Source organism: Anomaloglossus baeobatrachus, chromosome 9, assembly GCF_048569485.1.
Source record: "Anomaloglossus baeobatrachus isolate aAnoBae1 chromosome 9, aAnoBae1.hap1, whole genome shotgun sequence".
NCBI classification, from domain to species: domain Eukaryota; kingdom Metazoa; phylum Chordata; class Amphibia; order Anura; family Aromobatidae; genus Anomaloglossus; species Anomaloglossus baeobatrachus.
In genome coordinates this window covers 31321248-31337833 of record NC_134361.1, presented here as the reverse complement: position 1 = coordinate 31337833, position 16586 = coordinate 31321248, and the positions used below count along the sequence as shown (strand labels likewise).

The 16586-nt window shown below is 52.4% G+C and overlaps 1 protein-coding gene across 1 annotated transcript in view; it reads right to left on the bottom strand.

Moving 5' to 3' along the window:
• Positions 1-287: 287 nt before the first annotated feature.
• Positions 288-16586, bottom strand: part of PAF1 (PAF1 component of Paf1/RNA polymerase II complex) — a 16832-nt gene continuing 533 nt past the window's right edge. Inside the window, exons 3-14 of the mRNA XM_075323474.1 lie at positions 14673-14765; positions 14479-14600; positions 14330-14396; positions 4804-4905; positions 3527-3632; positions 3367-3435; positions 3184-3287; positions 2990-3106; positions 2771-2899; positions 1365-1470; positions 1094-1178; positions 288-768 (exon numbers count right to left, since the gene is read on the bottom strand). Coding sequence (XP_075179589.1) covers positions 368-768; positions 1094-1178; positions 1365-1470; positions 2771-2899; positions 2990-3106; positions 3184-3287; positions 3367-3435; positions 3527-3632; positions 4804-4905; positions 14330-14396; positions 14479-14600; positions 14673-14765 — 1501 coding nt within the window. The 3' untranslated portion in view covers positions 288-367. The remainder of the gene's footprint in view (positions 769-1093; positions 1179-1364; positions 1471-2770; positions 2900-2989; positions 3107-3183; positions 3288-3366; positions 3436-3526; positions 3633-4803; positions 4906-14329; positions 14397-14478; positions 14601-14672; positions 14766-16586) is intronic.

The window sequence follows — 16586 nt, the reverse complement described above, 5'->3', positions numbered from 1 at the left end:
AATGTCTGATACTGACATTATGTCAACAGCGCTACAGTTAATAACAGAGCTCAGCAGCTTGGCCGGGCTCACTGAATGGCTGGGAAGATGTCTGAGACGTCAGCACCGCAGACAATACCCGACAGAGAGCAGGAGCCAAGACAAAGCGATGAATCAGATTTTTTTCTTAGAAGAAGGAAAAAAAAAAAAATGCGGCTGCGACAAGGGTTTTTAAGAAAACAGAAAACTGTCTTGGGGGTACCTGTTTGGGGGTTGTGGGGTTGTTCGTTAGAAATGATCCTCAGGACTCATGGAAAAAAATGTTTATTCAACTAAACGTATAATACAAACATATGTACAAAACACGAGGCTTCTGAGCGCGGTCGTCTCAGTCACTGTCACTGCCGTCACTGGACCCGGAGCCCGGCTCGCTGCCGCTCCGCTCCTCATTGTCCTGCTGGGAATGGTCGCTCCCGAAGGGACTGCTGCTGGCGCTGCGGCTCCGGCTCCTTCTGGGCTTCTCCTCTTCCTCCTCCTCGCTGCCGCTGTCCTCTGCCTCTCCGCCGCTTTCATTCGGAGCATCATCATCATCATCATCATCGCTGTCGTCATCGTCGCTTCCGAAGATCTCCTCCTTGTCTCGGGCAGCTCTGTCCTCCTCGCTGCTCTCCTTATCCTCATCCTCCTCTTTCTCCTCCGGGGCGTCCTCGCGCTCACTTTCGCTGGCGGATGCCTCGCCGGCGCTTCCCTCCTTCTCGCTCTCGCTGCCCTTGTCTCCGTCTTCTGCATCTGTGGACAAAAACAAGGAACAATCAGGTCAAATATTCACCGCAGATCAGGACCTGCTGATGTCACATCGCCCTCTTGTGGCCACAGACAATAGGACAACATTCAATGTTAACACAAATTGTCCAGGACACTTTTGTCCTTTTTCCTTTCCGTGTTTCACCCCATGGCACCTAAAAGGTTAAAGAGTCTGTGCCCTTGTGTCGCCCCCATCACCCCCGCACAGTTATTAGATCTCTATGACCATCATAGAATAAAAGCTTTGTAGATGGTCCCGATAGTGAACAGTCAGTGCAGCTGTAATACTGGGATTTGTGCCGTCACTTACCGGATCCCTGAGTTTCATGATCCACCTCGATCTCCTCCTCTTCCTCCTCAGGCTCGTGGTTCTCCAGCTGAGCTCTACGGGCTTCCTACAAGGCCAGAAAACACCATCACCACTTTCAGATCTTTATTCTATTCCCTACAGGTGTAATCTGCGATCTCTGGCAGGACTACAAAGCCCAGCACGCCCTGAAGACTGTTGATGCCTGCTGAGAGTTGTAGTGCCACGGGTTGCAGATCCGCACTCGTGCTGTTTGAGCCCCCCCTGGACGTACCTGAGCCTCCAGCTCCTTCTCATTCATGTCTCGGTGTTTCACCACCAGCACGGCGTTCGTTCCGGACTGGACGCCGGCCTTCACCCTCCTCTTGCTGAGACGTACTCTGCAAAAATGACAGAAACCTCCGGGTTAGAGCACATTGTAACAAAGCCATCAAAAGCCCCCATCGCAAGACACAGACGTGACATAAAGGGGCTTCTGCCTCACATGTGGTGACATGGCCGGGGTGAGCCATCGCTGGGACGTCTGCAGTCCCCACATTTCCTATGGCCAAATCCACTTTGTATCTCCTTTAGGGCTCTTTTCAACTTGCGATAAAATAATCACTGCTATACTCGTCCCGAAAACATGGACGAGTGTCATGCGTATTGTCTTGCATATGTCATTCATTTTTTTCCCTCACCTAGCATCTGTATGTCATGCGAGTGCTGAGCGAGTGATGAGCAAGTGTGTAGATTTTTCACACCTAGCATCCGTGTGACATGCGAGTGCTGCGCGAGTGCTAAGCGAATGTGTAGGTTTTTCTCCCCTAGCATCCGTATGTTGTGCGAGTGCTGAGCCAGTGCTGTGCGAGTGTGTAGGTTTTTCTCACCTAGTATCAGTATGTCATGCGAGTGCTGAGCGAGTGCTGTGCGAAGGTTTTTCTCATCTAGCATCCGTATGTCATGCGAGTGCGTAGATTCTCACCTAGCATTCGTATGTTGTGCGAGTGCTGAGCTACTGCTGTACAAGTGCTCTGCGAGTGCGTAGGTTTTTCTCACCTAGTATCCGTATGTCATGCGAGTGCTGAGCGAGTGCGTAGGTTTTTCTCCCCTAGTATCCGTATGTCATGCGAGTGCTGTGCAAGTGCGTAGGTTTTTCTCCCCTAGTATCCGTATGTCGTGCGTGTGCTGAGTGAGTGCGTAGGTGTTTCTCCCCTAGTATCCGTATGTCGTGCGTGTGCTGAGCGAGTGCGTAGGTTTTTCACACCTAGCATCCGTATGTCATGGGAGTGCTGTGCGAGTGCGTAGGTTTTTCTCACCTGGCATCCATATGTCATGCGAGTGCTGAGCGAGTGCGTAGGTTTTTCTCACCTAGCATCCGTATGTCATGCGAGTGCGTAGGTTTTTCTCACCTAGCATCCGTGTGACATGCGTATGTCATGCCGTGCAATATTTTTCTCGCACCCATAGACTTGCATTAGCAGCCATACACCGCATGCTGCGATTTCAGCGAGAGCACGATTCGCGACGAGAATTAAAAAGCAAGAGGACACTGCCTCATTGATTAACACTAGTGCGAGTGCAGTCCGATGTTTTATCGGATCGCACTCGCACATGAAAATCGTAAGTAGAAAAGAGCCCTTAGTCTCAGGATCAGAGGGAGTCGGACCCCTCTGCTGGTTGCCCACCCTCCATTCCCACCTGGTCTCCAGCTCATTGTAGTAAACGCCGTCGCCTTCGCGGAAGATGAAGAAGTAGTTCTCCTCGTATCCCTTGCTGGCCTTGTTTTTGACATTCCAGTTGTATTCTCTGGCGATCTTGTAATCGTATCTGTAGAAATGTTATCAGGTTAATGGAAGAACGAAGAATAGAAGGACAATCGCTCCCAATACGGGCGGAGAAGAGAGGCTTTGCACTCACATGTCCTCCGCCATGTAGTCCAGACCCTCGTCCTGGTCTCTCTTCCTCTTCCGCATGGTGTCGTCTCCTGGCAGAAAGTAGGCCACGAACTGGTTCCCTTCTTCATCCATCATCCCCCTGCGAATACAGACACACGAGTGAACCCCGTCCTCTCCCCCGGCACTGACCCTCGCTGCACGGAGAGACGTCCCCACCTGATCATGGCTTGTGACATCATCTCCAGCGCTGCCGAGCCCGTCGTCTCTTTAGGAGCAGGATCAGAGTCAAAGATGACCTGAGCGCAGGGATTGATCCACATCTGAGGACAGAGGAGGAGGAGGATGAGCAACATTCGGCTTTGATTGCACATTGTCTAACAAAACCCAACCACCCCATACCTTGAAGTCAGGGAAGACCGGCATGACCTCCACGGGGGTGACGCGCGGCTTACTGTAATGCTGACTGATCTGCAGAGGGAAATATAAGGTTACTGGTTATAGGATGCAATCGTCCGTCTCTTCTGAGCCCGTCCTTTGCTCCATGGATCTTTGCACTTACAGGTTTCTGAGCATCTTCAAAGGTTTTCTCGATGGCAGAGATCTGGCTGTCCCGGTCCTTGTAGATGTCTTCCTCAGTAAACTGCTGCTTGACGGACACCCCGATTCTGAGCAGAAAGGAAGGCCGGCCATTAATAAGGAATGAAACAATGCAGACCCACAAGAAAACATTCTGTAATGTCTGATATTGTCTGTATATGACCCCCGACAGTGTCTGTGCGTGCTGACTTTGAATTGTAAAGTGTTGCGGAATATGTAAGCACTACAGAAATTGTATTATTATTAATAATAATATTAATTTTTAATAGTAAATACTAATAAAAATAATATTTTTTATTAATAATAGTATTTATTATTACTTTGTAATAATATTATTTATATTTTTTTATTATTATTAATAATTATCATTTATTATTATTAATAAAAAAAATAATGCATTTTATTATTATTTTTTAATAATGCTAATATTCATAATAATAATATTATATTATTATTAATAATAAAAATTATTATTAAAAACACCCAAAAATGGAGGAGGACATGTTCCCATATTGCAGAAAGTCTACGTGGTAAATATGCAATATCCACAGAGGCAGATCCACACGGCCGTCTCAGAGAAGCCCCGACTCCCTGCGATGACAGTTCGTATTGTGCCTGACTTAACGGGGGTCCAGTCCCTGTAGTATCAAGGAACCATTTGGGGGTCAGAGATTGAGGAAAACGTCTTTAGAGCAAGTGCACCAATCAGATTCCAAAATGCAAACTGTTTATATGGAGAAATAGATCTCTCACGCCTGATGAGGCTGATGTACTTACTGTAAAAACCCATCAGAATGGCTGTATAAATTATTTTTTTTATAGGTTTCCAACTTATTATACTATCAGAAAGGATAACTTAAATAGGATTATATAGCCATTTTGACATGGATCTTCACAGCAAGTCCACCGGCCTCATCGGGTCTATTCAATAACGTATGCGGTTTGTATTGTGAAATCTGATGACAGATTTATTATCAGACCAAGTGATATCACAGTTATGGTGCAGCCCTAAACTGCTCAGCAGCAGCAGTTGTGGGTCGGCGGGGTTTAGCCGCGGGTAGGTGTGGTTTTGGCGGCACTAACACAAGGTTAAATATGTGGTTACCTGGGGTGAACACATATTTAATAGGGATCCATGAAGGAGCCGAAAGAATCTGCTCTTTTTGGTGCCATGGGAACCGGATCACCAAAAAGAGCCGGACTGCCCATCACTAGCAGACACGAGCCCCCGGCACTTACTTGACCTCAGGCTTCTCGTTGGAGACGCCGTATCTGTTGAACTCGGTGGAGATGTACTCGGTCTTTCTCATCCAGGGGACCACTTTGGCGTGCTGCTGAGATCTGCGGGAAGAACGGACGATTAACACTGAAGTCCTGGGAATTTAAAGGGAATGATCAGACGAGTCACGACGGCAGGATCAGCTGTGCCTCAACTCTGGACTCATTACCACCAATAACCAAAATCAGGACGACTTCACCTCCATTAGTGGCAAATCCACAATATACCAGGTACTACCATACGGGAGGACTGCGGAGGGGTGTTACCGACTGTCACGAACCACCGGGGGGGGGTCACTCAGAAATCCCCCGCGCTGGCTACCAGTACGTCACAATCGGGGGGTAACAAGTGGGGGTCACCCCTCCTTTATACCTCCCGACCGACAGAGCACGTGACGCGCTCTCTAGCGCCCCTCTTATAGTCAGGCCAATTATGGAATTGCCCGACAATAAGCAAGGAGGCCGCTATACTACTTATGCCGATTATTGAAGGGTCCCCGGTGAGAGTAGGGTATATATTCCCCCGACCTCCGCGGGCGGAATATATAAAACCTCCCCGAATCTCACTGGCCTCCCCACAATAATCCTTGGCACAACTCGCTGCCACCAACCGCTTCACGGTAACTATTAGCCGAACACACAGACGTGGGATTCAAGATCGAGATAACAGAACAGCCCAAGATTAATTATATAATTTAATCAGCCTAAAGCACACTAGAAACTACAATATATACAATAGGGAATCTACAGAATATACATATGTCAGAGTACAGTTACAATCAAAGCATGGGTTACAAACAGGCATACACAGTTCCAGCAGTTACCTTGTTGCGTCTGGCCACAGGGGGGCGCTGTAGACCAGGTTTCTAGGATCCTTCCCACAGATGTTTCCTACACGTGACCCCCAGCGAAAGAACACTGGAAAATGGCCGAAGTAGGGTTATCAACCTGGGCAAATCCAGGTCCCCTCCTACCTTAGTGACCTCAGAGGGAGCACTGCTCCACCCCTGGCTGGAGTTATGGACAATATCCACAACAGGGGATATGGCCATAACTTGGCCTGGGAGCGTCGTAGGCAGACGCCAACGCTCTCATTGTGACAGTTATGAATTTAGCTACAGAACGAGAGGACTCATGACTTGTCTACTAGTTCCCCATTGGCTGATATCACGCCTGGGGTATTTCCCCAGGTCCTGCTCCCATAAAAAGGGTGTGCCAGCATCGTCCGCATGCGGAGACACCATTTTTATGGTTGCCATATTTATCGGAACTATGGCTTGCGAGATATGAACCATATTTTACTGGAGTCGTTCTGTCTGGATACTTCCAAGCTTGCTAATTAGACAGCAGCCCCTGCTACAGGGTGACGGCAGGGAGTCATCCTGTGTCCATTGTTCCCACATCATCTAATCTCCATATCAGAGGAGATGGCTGTTGGAGGTGTAAGTGGAACACAGACCAGTTCCTTTGACACCTATCTGCTAAACAAACCGTTTATCCCTGTGGTAAATTTTCTGCTTGAAGGAGTTGTGTGAAGGAAAGGGGGGGTGACACCAGGAGAGGGCTTCCTGACATAACTTGAATATCATGATTTATCGTCATATCTCCGGATTTACCTCACACCTCCCCCCTTTTGAGGGCGCTAGGGGGCAGCACACTCCGGTGTTCCCCCGTGCGCCCGTCCGCGACCTCTCCTTGTCGGGACAGCCCGTCTGCGTTACCGTGGTCACGGCCCCTTTTGTGTCGAATGGTGAAGTTGTATTGCTGGAGCGCCAGGCTCCATCGCAACAACCTGCCATTCGTCCCGGAGACAGTGTGTAACCAGCTGAGGGGATTGTGGTCCGTCTCCACGATGAAGTGGCGCCCGTATAGATAGGGTTGCAGACGCTGCAGGGCCCACACTATGGCCAGGCACTCCTTTTCCATCGTGGAATAGGCCACTTCCCTTGGTAACAGCTTCCTGCTCAGGTACAAGACTGGGTGCTCTTGGCTCGCAGAGTCCACCTGGCTGAGCACCGCACCGAGGCCGAAGTCACTGGCGTCGGTCTGTACTACAAACGGCCGCGTGAAGTCGGCTGCCTGTAGCACGGGCGGGCTGGACAGGGCGTCCTTTAGGGCACGGAAGGCTGTCTCGCAGTCCATTGTCCAATCGACTGCAGAGGGCAGCTTCTTCTTGGTGAGGTCCGTCAAGGGCTTTGCCAGGCTACTATAGCATGGAACAAACCTCCTATAGTACCCAGCGGTCCCCAAGAAGGACATCACCTGCTTCTTGGTCCTGGGGGTGGGCCAGGATGCGATGGCCTCCACTTTCTCAGGCTCGGGCTTCAGTGTTCTCCCGCCTACCCGGTGACCGAGGTACTGGACCTCGCTCATGGCCAGCTGACACTTTCCCGGCTTGATGGTCAAACCTGCCTGGTGGATCCGCCTGAGCACCTGTGCTAGATGCTCTAGGTGATCTTCCCAGGTGGGACTGAAGACGGCAATGTCATCCAGGTACGCGGCCGCGTACCCTTCAAGTCCCTTGAGCAGGGTGTTGACCATCCGCTGGAAGGTGGCAGGGGCATTCCTCATCCCGAATGGCATCACCGTGGACTCGTACAGTCCAAATGGGGTAATAAAGGCAGAGCGTTCCCTGGCCTTGCGAGTCAGGGGGATCTGCCAATATCCCCGGCTCAGATCCATGATGGTCAGGTACTGAGCCCCGGCCAACTGATCGAGCAGGTCATCGATGCGTGGCATTGGGTACGCATCGGCGACTGTGACAGCATTGAGCCCCCTGTAGTCCACGCAGAACCGAGTGGTTCGGTCCTTCTTAGGGACGAGGACTACAGGCGAGGCCCAAGCGCTGTTGGATGCCTGGATCACCCCCAGCTTCAGCATCTCGTCAATCTCCTGGCGCATGTGTTGCTGCACCTCCAGGGAAACCCGATATGCTGAACGCCGGATCGGGGGATGATCCCCAGTGTCCACGTGATGGACAGCCAAGTCAGTCCTTCCGGGCTGGTTGGTAAACAACCCCCGGAAGGGGTGTAGGGTGGCCCACAGCTGGGACCGTTGGTCCTCCAAGAGCTGGTGGCCAACCTCCACATCCTCAATGGATCCGCCTGCCCTAACCTGGGCTAGCATATCCAAGAGGGTTTCCGCTTCTCCCTCCTCGGGCAGGTTGCACACCGGGAGTGCACACGCCTCCCGCTCATGATGTGCCTTCATCATGTTCACATGGAAGGGCTTCCGCCTTCCACGGGCAGGGTCCAGGGTGACCAGGTACGTCACAGGGTTGAGCTGCTGGTACACGAGGTATGGGCCTTCCCAGGCTGCCTGAAGCTTGTCCTGTGGTACGGGGACCAGTACCCACACCTCTTGACCCACTTGGTAGGTCCTCTCACAAGCGTTCTGGTCGTACCAACGCTTCTGATCGGCCTGGGCTTGAGCCATATTGTCGTGTACCAGTTGCGTCAAGGCCTGCATTTTGTCCCGGAAGCGCATGACATACTCGATAACCGACACTCCAGGGGTGGCCAAATCACCTTCCCAAGCCTCTAACCAGAGCCAGGGGGCCCCGCACACGTCGCCCGTACAGGAGCTCAAACGGTGAGAATCCTGTTGAGGCCTGTGGAACCTCCCGGTAAGCAAATAACAGGTGTGGGAGATACCGCTCCCAGTCACGCCCATGGGAGTCGACCAACATCTTAAGCATCTGCTTTAAGGTGCCATTAAACCGCTCGCACAGGCCATTAGTCTGTGGATGGTACGGGCTGGCCACCAGATGTCGCACCTGGACTTGCTTACAGAGGGCCTCCATCAGCTGGGACATGAATTGGGTCCCCCGGTCAGTGAGCATTTCCTGGGGAAAACCCACTCGGGAGAAAATCTCCAGCAATGCGGTGGCCACCTTGTCAGCCCGAATGGACGACAAGGCCACTGCTTCTGGGTACCGGGTGGCATAGTCCGCTACCGGCAGTAGGCAGCCACATCGGCCCCCATTTTTGGCCAGTAGAAATGCTGGTTTAGCCTGGCCTTGGTCTTAGCGATCCCTAGGTGTCCGGCCATCGGAATCTCATGTGCGATCCGCAACAACTCCGTCCGGAACGGATAGGGTACCACCAACTGTCGGTCCCTGGGCCACGCCTCCGGTGAACCCTGCTGGACCGTGACCCGGTACAGCCGTCCTTGGTCCCAGACCACTCGCTCCGGGTCCGAGTCCGAGGGAGGCTGTGCCGCCTGCACCTTTAGAGCTTTCAGGCTGTCGTCAGCTTCTAACGCTGCCTGAAACCCCTGACTAGATGTGGCCAGAATCGACGAGACTGTCACATCTTCGGTCAGTACCCCGGGACCTGTGTCCTGGCCTCCACCTGACTCGGCTGCCACTTGGTCAGAAGGGGAAGAGCTATCGGACCTCCGGGAGGCCCCTTGGCTTCCAGCACTCCCACTGCGGGTGACAGCGGCCACAGCCGCTGCGACCGTGGGTCGTGCCTGCTCCTCCTCCGTTCCTGACCAAGTCGCCGGTTCAGGCAGACCTACCTGGCTTCCTGACACCCCGGTTGTGGGGGAACCCTGCACCGAGATCTTACCTGGGAGCACTTCCGCTCCGGGACCGGCCCCAATCTCACCTGCCTGTTCCCCCCCTGCAGCAACAGAACCCCGCTGTGAAATCTCTGGGGACCCCACATTTGCTGTGGTAGCCCCCACCCCACACACTGGTCCTCCCCCTGCAGCACCCTGCTCTCTGCTTATCCCTGCAGAGGGCAACAGATCCCAGCTCACAGGCTGATTACTTGTAGAGGCATTGTCACACCTTTCTCTGACCCCCTCCCCTGTCACAGCTGCAGCTGTGTGTGTGTCTATGGTGTCTATGCAAGCAGAAAAATCAGAGTTCACTCCCCCCTCTCTCACATCATTCATAGATAACACATTAACATTGTCCGGAGGCATGTCAGTACTGGCTGAAGGGTCAGCCCTTGGGGGGGGGCCCAAACTGGGAGGTTATCTGCCCCAAATCTGTCCCAAGTAACACGTTTGCGGGGATCCGATCAGTTACCCCCACCTCTCTCACCCCTCGCCCTGCGCCCCAGTCCACATAAATGCCAGCAACAGGCAGCGCCGGGTCAATGCCTCCAATCCCGGAGACAGCGAGGGTTTTTCCAGGTATCAAGTCTTGGGGGGACACCATCTCAGGCCGCACCAGAGTCACCTCCGAGGCGCTGTCTCGCAGTCCTATGGTCACAGACCGGCCGACGGTGACAGGTTGGAAGCTGTCCAGGGACCTACCACCACCCCCACCCACACAATACACCTTGGGCGGCCCTTGGGACGGGGACGGAGCCGGGGCCTTGGGACGCTGAGGGCACATGGCCTTGAAGTGTCCAGGTAGGTTGCACTGGTGGCACCGTCTTGGCTCTGCCACGGGCCTGGAGAGGGGAGTTGAGGGGGACACCCCCTGCAGTCTAGGGGCAGGTGGGGCAGTCGTAGAATTCATCTTACCCCCTCTCCAGGTGCTGCTGGTGGCTGCTCTCCTGGCCTCAGGAGCCCGATTGGTGGTGTAGTCATCGGCCAGGGCAGCTGTAGCCGTGGACCCCTTTGGCTTCTGGTCTCGGATGAACTGGCGGAGATCCTCAGGGCAGTTCCACAAGAGTTGCTCCGTGATGAACAAGTCCAGGATCTCCGGTCCGGTGGAAAGCTGCAGGCCTTGGGTCCAGTGGTCGGCAGCTCGGGCAAGTGCCCGCCGGTGGTCAGCCCAGGAGTCCTTTGGTCCCTTCTGTAGGCTCCGGAACTTCTTGCGGTAGGACTCTGGAGTGAGGTTGTACTGTTGGATCAGGGCCCGCTTGATGGTGTCGTAGCCCTGATCTGCCTCAGCAGGCAAGTCCCCAAGGATATCCAGGGCCTTACCCCTTAAACGGGGGGTCAGGTATTTGGCCCACTGGTCCTTGTCCAGATGGTGCTGCAGGCAAGTCCGTTCAAAAGCAGTCAAGAAAGAGTCCAAGTCTCCATCCTTCTCCAGCACTGGGAAGTCCTCAACACAGACCTTTGGAAGTTTGGAGTCTTGAAGGTCACGTGTGGCTGATGAGGGCCGGAGCTGAGCTAGCTGCAGCTGGTGGTCACGGTCTGCCTGTTGCCGTCGCTCCGCAGCCTCACGCTCTGCCTGGCGCTCTTCACGCGCTGCCTGCCGCTCTGCCCTGCGCTCTGCCAGGAGTTCCTTGTAGCCCTCCTGGTCTCCAGCCTGGAGAAGGGCCATAGCCATTTGAAGAAGGCTATCCGAGCCTCCCAGGCTCGGTGGAATGGCACGTGGTGATCTGCGGCCCGCTGCGGAGCCTGGTGATTCACTGTCCATTGCAGAGCGGAGGGCTGGCATCTGGCTCGTTGAGGACCCTTGGGTGAGCTGCTCCTCATCTTGTCCATAATTGCCAGGTTGTGCGCTGTCCTCTGCAGAACGGTTTTCTGGCGTCGAGCTCCTGGAGGACTCGTGGGCAACCTCCTCATTACTGTCCACAGCACCGTCCTCCCTCTCTTCGGCTCCTGCTTTAGCATTGGCCAGTTGCATAGCTCTGCTCCTGGTGCCATCAGCCATTCTTGCAGACTTTTGGTCACTGACACAGAACTGACACCTGATGCACCCACACACCTTACAGTATCTGCACTCTGACACTCTAGTGTTGAGCTAGTCTGAAGACCCCAGCAGCCACAGCTGCTGCAGGCAGTCTTTAGTGTCTGGGAGTATGGGTCTCACACTCACACACACTATTATCTCGATCCCACCGCTTGCCACCAATATGTCACGAACCACCGGGGGGGGGGGTCACTCAGAAATCCCCCGCGCTGGCTACCAGTACGTCACAATCGGGGGGGTAACAAGTGGGGGTCACCCCTCCTTTATACCTCCCGACCGACAGACAGAGCACGTGACGCGCTCTCTAGCGCCCCTCTTATAGTCAGGCCAATTATGGAATTGCCCGACAATAAGCAAGGAGGCCGCTATACTACTTATGCCGATTATTGAAGGGTCCCCGGTGAGAGTAGGGTATATATTCCCCCGACCTCCGCGGGCGGAATATATAAAACCTCCCCGAATCTCACTGGCCTCCCCACAATAATCCTTGGCACAACTCGCTGCCACCAACCGCTTCACGGTAACTATTAGCCGAACACACGGACGTGGGATTCAAGATCGAGATAACAGAACAGCCCAAGATTAATTATATAATTTAATCAGCCTAAAGCACACTAGAAACTACAATATATACAATAGGGGATCTACAGAATATACATATGTCAGAGTACAGTTACAATCAAAGCATGGGTTACAAACAGGCATACACAGTTCCAGCAGTTACCTTGTGCGTCTGGCCACAGGGGGGCGCTGTAGACCAGGTTTCTAGGATCCTTCCCACAGATGTTTCCTACACGTGACCCCCAGCGAAAGAACACTGGAAAATGGCCGAAGTAGGGTTATCAACCTGGGCAAATCCAGGTCCCCTCCTACCTTAGTGACCTCAGAGGGAGCACTGCTCCACCCCTGGCTGGAGTCATGGACAATATCCACAACAGGGGATATGGCCATAACTTGGCCTGGGAGCGTCGTAGGCAGACGCCAACGCTCTCATTGTGACAGTTATGAATTTAGCTACAGAACGAGAGGACTCATGACTTGTCTACTAGTTCCCCATTGGCTGATATCACGCCTGGGGTATTTCCCCAGGTCCTGCTCCCATAAAAAGGGTGTGCCAGCATCGTCCGCATGCGGAGACACCATTTTTATGGTTGCCATATTTATCGGAAATATGGCTTGCGAGATATGAACCATATTTTACTGGAGTCGTTCTGTCTGGATACTTCCAAGCTTGCTAATTAGATAGCAGCTCCTACCACAGGGTCACGGCAGGGAGTCATCCTGTGTCCATTGTTTCCACATCATCTAATCTCCATATCACAGGAGATGGCCATGGAGGTGTAAGTGGAACACAGACCAGTTCCTTTGACACCTATCTGCTAAACAAACCGTTTATCCCTGTGGTAAATTTTCTGCTTGAAGGAGTTGTGTGAAGGAAAGGGGGGGGTGACACCAGGAGAGGGCTTCCTGACATAACTTGAATATCATGATTTATCGTCATATCTCCGGATTTACCTCACACCGACCATCCACCGCCACCGCACTGTCTACTGCAGGGCACACAAGGCCCCGGATTGCTGATAAATCTGGTAATCCGCCCGTTAGGCTGTGTGCACTCTGCATCTCTTTCAGGCAATTTCCACATGAAAAAGTGCCACAAAAGCGCCACAAAAACTGAACCTAGTGCACAGCAATGAAAAAAAACAAAAACCATCACGGTCTACAAAGCCAGGTTATAACCTGAAAAGACAAGAAATAAAGCTAGGAGGAGGTGAGCTGTGATATCCATTGTGGGGAATAGTGGATCCTGGGTTATCTACTTTATATAGAAGTGTTATTAGTCATTGTACAAGAGGAGGAGGTGAGCTGTGATATCTCTTGTGAATATTGGATCCTGTGTTATCTACTGTATCTAGAGGTTATCGGTCATTGTACAAGAGGAGGAGGTGAGCTGTAATATCCCCTATGGTAAATAGTGGATCCTGTGTTATCAGTCATTGTACAGGAGGAGGTGAGCTGTGACTACCTATTGTGAATGGTGGATCCTGTGTTACTTACTATATACAGAGGTGTCATCAGTCATTGTACAGGAAGAGGAGGTGAGCTTTGATATCCCTTATGGTGAATCCTCTGTTATCTGTTCTATATGGAGGCATTATTATTCATTGTACAGGAGGAGGCGAGCTGTGATATCACCCAATGTGAACGGTGGATCCTGGGTTATCGGTCATTGTACAGAAGGAGGAGGTGAGCTGTGACTACCTATTGTGAATGGTGGAGCCTGTGTTATTTACTGTATATAGAGGTGTTATCAGGCATTGTACAGGAGGAAGAGGAGGTGAGCTGTGATATCCCCTATGGTGGATCCTCTGTTATCTATTGTTTATGCAAGTGTTATTAGTCATTGTACAGGAGGAGGTGAGCTGTGATATCACCCATCATGAATTGTGAATCTTGTATCATCAGTATTGCAGCCTTTCATGTCTGATGCTCAATTATTCTCTGGTGCCAAAATAATAAAATAAAAAAAAATATATTGCACTACTGGGAATCAGTCAGGCAATTTATGCTGCCCAATCAGCATGAGCTGCAGCCGGGTATGATATTGTCTGAGACGCTTCAGCATTTCAGAGAAGTTATATGTTAAAGATCCTGCCGGGGACAGGACTAGTCCGGCTTTCCTGCTGTCCAGCAATTCCTATGATTGATGGGTGTCTCCCATGTTTGTACATCGGAAGAGACCTGGCAATCACCAGGATCAGTGCGGTCTCATCTTCCAAATATATTTTTTCTGAACCCCCTGAGAGTTTTATGAATATTATGGCAGCCTGCGATTCCTCCTGCACAGGTTCCCCCTAATCTCCCGTCAGATGCCGTCAGTACCTCTTGGAGCTGCTGGGGGCTTGAATTTCCTCCTCCAGAAGCTTCTCGTCGGCGATATCCAGAAGAACTGCAATGACAAAGAGGACAAGGTAAGAGGCGGCCGGTGCGAGCGATCCCGGGACCCCTCGCTGCTCCGCTCCGGCTCTCACCATTGGAGTCAATCCGGTAGGTGTCAGGGTTGATCAGGTCGATGGTGACCCCCAGGTCCGGCTCCGTCAGGAGGTCATGTTTATGCTGCTTCTCCAAGGAGGTGGCTTTATATTGCACAAACCTACGAGGAGGCGGGAGTGAGGAGCGGAGCCGACATTCACCCGCAACGCAAGAATCTCCCTGCGACACTTACCTGTTCTGGTCAAAGGGGTAAGTGATGAACTTGGGATCGAAGGGAATATCCGGAAGACTGTTACAATACTTCACCCGGCAAACGACTCCAGACCTGGGGCAACGAAGAGAGGACGGTCAGAAGAGGACGGTCAGAAGAGGACCGAAGAGAGGACGGTCAAAAGAGGACCAAAGAGAGGACGGTCAGAAGAGGACCAAAGAGAGGACGGTCAGAAGAGGACCAAAGAGAGGACGGTCAGAAGAGGACCAAAGAGAGGACGGTCAGAAGAGGACCAAAGAGAGGACGGTCAGAAGAGGACCAAAGAGAGGACGGTCAGAAGAGGACCAAAGAGAGGACGGTCAGAAGAGGACCAAAGAGAGGACGGTCAGAAGAGGACCAAAGAGAGGACGGTCAGAAGAGGACCAAAGAGAGGACGGTCAGAAGAGGACCAAAGAGAGGACGGTCAGAAGAGGACCAAAGAGAGGACGGTCAGAAGAGGACCAAAGAGAGGACGGTCAGAAGAGGACCAAAGAGAGGACGGTCAGAAGAGGACCAAAGAGAGGACGGTCAGAAGAGGACCAAAGAGAGGACGGTCAGAAGAGGACCAAAGAGAGGACGGTCAGAAGAGGACCAAAGAGAGGACGGTCAGAAGAGGACCAAAGAGAGGACGGTCAGAAGAGGACCAAAGAGAGGACGGTCAGAAGAGGACCAAAGAGAGGACGGTCAGAAGAGGACCAAAGAGAGGACGGTCAGAAGAGGACCAAAGAGAGGACGGTCAGAAGAGGACCAAAGAGAGGACGGTCAGAAGAGGACCAAAGAGAGAACGGTCAGAAGAGGACCAAAGAGAGAACGGTCAGAAGAGGACCAAAGAGAGGACGGTCAGAAGAGGACCAAAGAGAGGACGGTCAGAAGAGGACCAAAGAGAGGACGGTCAGAAGAGGACCAAAGAGAGGACGGTCAGAAGAGGACCAAAGAGAGGACGGTCAGAAGAGGACCAAAGAGAGGACGGTCAGAAGAGGACCAAAGAGAGGACGGTCAGAAGAGGACCAAAGAGAGGACGGTCAGAAGAGGACCAAAGAGAGGACGGTCAGAAGAGGACCAAAGAGAGGACGGTCAGAAGAGGACCAAAGAGAGGACGGTCAGAAGAGGACCAAAGAGAGGACGGTCAGAAGAGGACCAAAGAGAGGACGGTCAGAAGAGGACCAAAGAGAGGACGGTCAGAAGAGGACCAAAGAGAGGACGGTCAGAAGAGGACCAAAGAGAGGACGGTCAGAAGAGGACCAAAGAGAGGACGGTCAGAAGAGGACCAAAGAGAGGACGGTCAGAAGAGGACCAAAGAGAGGACGGTCAGAAGAGGACCAAAGAGAGGACGGTCAGAAGAGGACCAAAGAGAGGACGGTCAGAAGAGGACCAAAGAGAGGACGGTCAGAAGAGGACCAAAGAGAGGACGGTCAGAAGAGGACCAAAGAGAGGACGGTCAGAAGAGGACCAAAGAGAGGACGGTCAGAAGAGGACCAAAGAGAGGACGGTCAGAAGAGGACCAAAGAGAGGACGGTCAGAAGAGGACCAAAGAGAGGACGGTCAGAAGAGGACCAAAGAGAGGACGGTCAGAAGAGGACCAAAGAGAGGACGGTCAGAAGAGGACCAAAGAGAGGACGGTCAGAAGAGGACCAAAGAGAGGACGGTCAGAAGAGGACCAAAGAGAGGACGGTCAGAAGAGGACCAAAGAGAGGACGGTCAGAAGAGGACTCCGATCATGCACATCTGAGGCTGCAAACAGCATTCTGCTGGGATCCGGCATTGTGGGGGGAGGAGGAGGGGGGGGGGATAAAATGGCGGCCACAGTTAACCCCTTCCCGACATTGGATGTATATCCACGTCCTACATTGGGTGCGTGCAGCAGGTTCAGGAACGGAGCCCGCTCTATACAGTGGG